Source organism: Vittaforma corneae, assembly GCF_000231115.1.
Source record: "Vittaforma corneae ATCC 50505 unplaced genomic scaffold supercont1.2, whole genome shotgun sequence".
Classification (NCBI taxonomy): domain Eukaryota; kingdom Fungi; phylum Microsporidia; family Nosematidae; genus Vittaforma; species Vittaforma corneae.
This window is the reverse complement of record NW_006889835.1, coordinates 26,459-29,698: the sequence shown is the minus strand read 5'-3', so window position 1 is coordinate 29,698 and position 3,240 is coordinate 26,459. Positions and strand designations below refer to the sequence as shown.

At 30.7% G+C, this 3,240-nt stretch overlaps 1 protein-coding gene across 1 annotated transcript; it reads left to right on the top strand.

Annotated features, from left to right (window-relative positions):
- Positions 1-1,933: 1,933 nt before the first annotated feature.
- VICG_00287 (uncharacterized protein) lies at positions 1,934-2,452 on the top strand (the record flags this gene model as incomplete). Its single annotated transcript, XM_007603678.1, has 1 exon — positions 1,934-2,452. One exon carries the CDS (start codon positions 1,934-1,936, stop codon positions 2,450-2,452), a length of 519 nt encoding a protein of 172 aa, XP_007603740.1.
- Between the last annotated feature and the right edge of the window lie 788 nt (positions 2,453-3,240).

Below are 3,240 nucleotides of genomic sequence, written 5' to 3'. Positions count from 1 at the left end.
TTATTACTCATATTACTCTCTTACCCTCTTACTACTCATATCACCTATATTCCCTTATCATCTCTCATATCACCTCCTTACCCTCTTACTACTCACATTCCCTTATTACTACTCATATCTCTCTCCCCTTATTTTCCCACTTATCTTACTTACTTACCTTATTGCTTATTATTACTTAGTTTATTACTTACTTAGTTATTATTACTTACTAGTTAGTTTATTACTTATTATTATATAGTTGGTTGTCATTACTTATTTAGTTTATTAGCTACTTACTCTCTTATTACCTTATCATCACTCTTATTACTCCTTACCTATATTACCCTCTTATTACTTCCTTACCCTATTACTACTCATATCTCTCCCCTTATTTTCCCACTTATCTATTATACCACTTATTTATACTCGTCTTATTACTTATATTACTTGCTTAGTTATAGTTATTATATTAGTTATATTATATAGTTAGTTCCTCTCATATCACTCTCTTGCCTTATTTTCCCTTATTATCACTCATATTATCTATATTACCTTGTTATTACCTATATCACTCTTATTATCTATATTACCTATATTACCCTACTATTACTCTTATTACCTTGTTATTATTCATATCTCTCTTATTATCTATATTCCCTTATTATCATATCTCTCTTATCACTTCCTTACCTTATTATTCCCTTATCATTACCTATATTCCCCTACTACTCACATCTCTCTTACCTTATCATTCCCTTATTATCTCTCTCCTTTCCCTACCTATTATACTTACTTATTATTACTTACCCTCTTATTACCCATACTTACTTATTTTCCCTGTTTTACTTACCTTATCTTTACTTAGTCTTTTATTACTTACCTTCCCATATTCTTTAGTCTTCACTCTCCTTACTATCACTTCCTTATTAGTCTTACTTACTTCTTAGTTACGTGCCCTATCACTTAGTCTCCTTACTTATTATCTTATTTCTATTCCTATATCACTTCTATTTATCACCTAATATCCCCTTCCCTATCTTTCTATTTATTTATTACTTACCCTACCTTTACTTATTACTTAAGTCCCCCTCTCTTGCTTATCTTCTGCTTCCTCTCTCTTCCTCCTCTAGCCCCTAAAATTTTTCCTAAAAATTTTCCTAAATCCCCACTATAACTTTTACCACCATAACCCCTACCACCATATTTCTCCTTATCCCTTACTCTTCATATCTTCCCTACTACTTACCACTTACCACTTACCACTTAACATCTAATACTAACTACTATCCTTACTTATTCTTCTTACTATTACTTCCTTACCTTATATTACTCTTATTACCCTACTACTACTCATATCTCTCTCCTTCTTATCACTTCCTTACCTTCTTATTCCCTTATCATTACTCATACTACACCTTATCATTACTTAGTTCCTCTCTTATTACCCTATTACTACTCATATCTCTCTTACCTTCTTATTCCCTTATTATCTCTCACTTTACTCTCTTACCTTACTTTCCCTACTTATCCATTATACTTACTTAGTTACTTATAGTTACTTATTAGTTAGTCACTTACTTACTTAGTTGTTATTATTACTTATCTCTCTTACCTACTACCTTATTATCACTCTCTCCTTATCTTTCCTTATTCTCCCTACTTATCTATTATACTTACTTAGCTACTTATTATTAGTTAGTTATAGTTACTTACCCTATTACTTACTTATTACCTACATTACCTTACTATCACTCTTATCACTTCCCTACCCTATTACTCCTCATATTCCTTTCCTACCTTCTTATTCCCTACCCTAATATTACTTTATTCTCAATTACTTACCCTTATTATCTTTACTCCTCCCCTACATCTCCTTACTCACTATTCTCCTTTCTTTCCTTACTACTCCTTGCCTATATCTCTATCTAACTATTAATCTCTCTTTCAATATCACTTGTATTACCCACTACTCATATCTCCTCATATTCCCTTCCATTTCTTACCTTCCTTATTAGCCTTATTTTATTATTACTTACCTATCCTACTTACTTACTCAATTAATTCACTCATCTTATTTTATTATTACACCTACCTTACTATTTCTTATTCCACTATACTTATTACCTACCCTACTTACCTTATTTATTCTCTGTCTTTCCATATCACTCTTACCTTCTTATTACTTCCTTACCTTATTATCTCTCTTATTACCTATATTACTACCCTTATTATCTCTCTTATCATCTATATTCCCTTATCATCTCTCATATCACCTATATTCCCTTATCATTACTTAGTTCCTCTCTTATTACTTTCTTACCTTCTTACTACTCTACCTATATTACCCTCTTATCACTTCCTTACCCTTACTTACTTATTATCTCTCACTTTACTCTTTTTCCTTATTCTCCCTACTTATCTATTATACTACTTAGTTATACTCGTCTTATTACTTAGTTTATTTCTTAACTAGTTACCCTGTTAGTTACCCTTATATATTAGTTAGTTAGTTATTATTAGTTATTGTTCTCTCTTACCTTATACTTAGTTAGTTAGCTATTATTCTCTCTTACCTTATACTCACTTCTATTATCTTTATTCCTTACCTTACTTATATCCCCCCAACCTACCTTCTATTTACTTATCTTTCCTTACTACTGCTTGCCTATATTCCCATCTAACTATCTCTCTTTCAATATCACTTATTACCTATCTCACCTTATCACCACTCATATACCCTATCCCCTATTCTCTCTTATATTCCTTACTTACTATTATATTTATTATCACCTCCTCTCCTTGTAATAACATAACTAACTAGGTGCTATTAATCTCTCTTTCAATATCACTCTTATTACTCCCTCACATTAATTATCACTCTACTCCCTTACCTTACTTATCATCTATATTACTCTCTCTCCTTATTTTCCTACTTATCTATTATACTTACTTACTTATTATTAGTTAGTTATAGTTACTTACCCTTATTATTCTCTCTTACCTTATTATCACTCATATCACTTCCTTACCTTATATTACCTTATTATCTCTCTTATTACCTACATTACCTTATTATCACTCATATCACTTCCTTACCTTATATTACCTTATTATCTCTCTTACTTCCCTACTATTACTTATTACCTTATTATTCCTCATATCTCTCTTATTACTTCCCTACCCTATTACTTAGTTACTTATTATTACTTACCCTCTTATCACTCTTATTACTTCCTTACCTATATTACCTTGTTACCTATA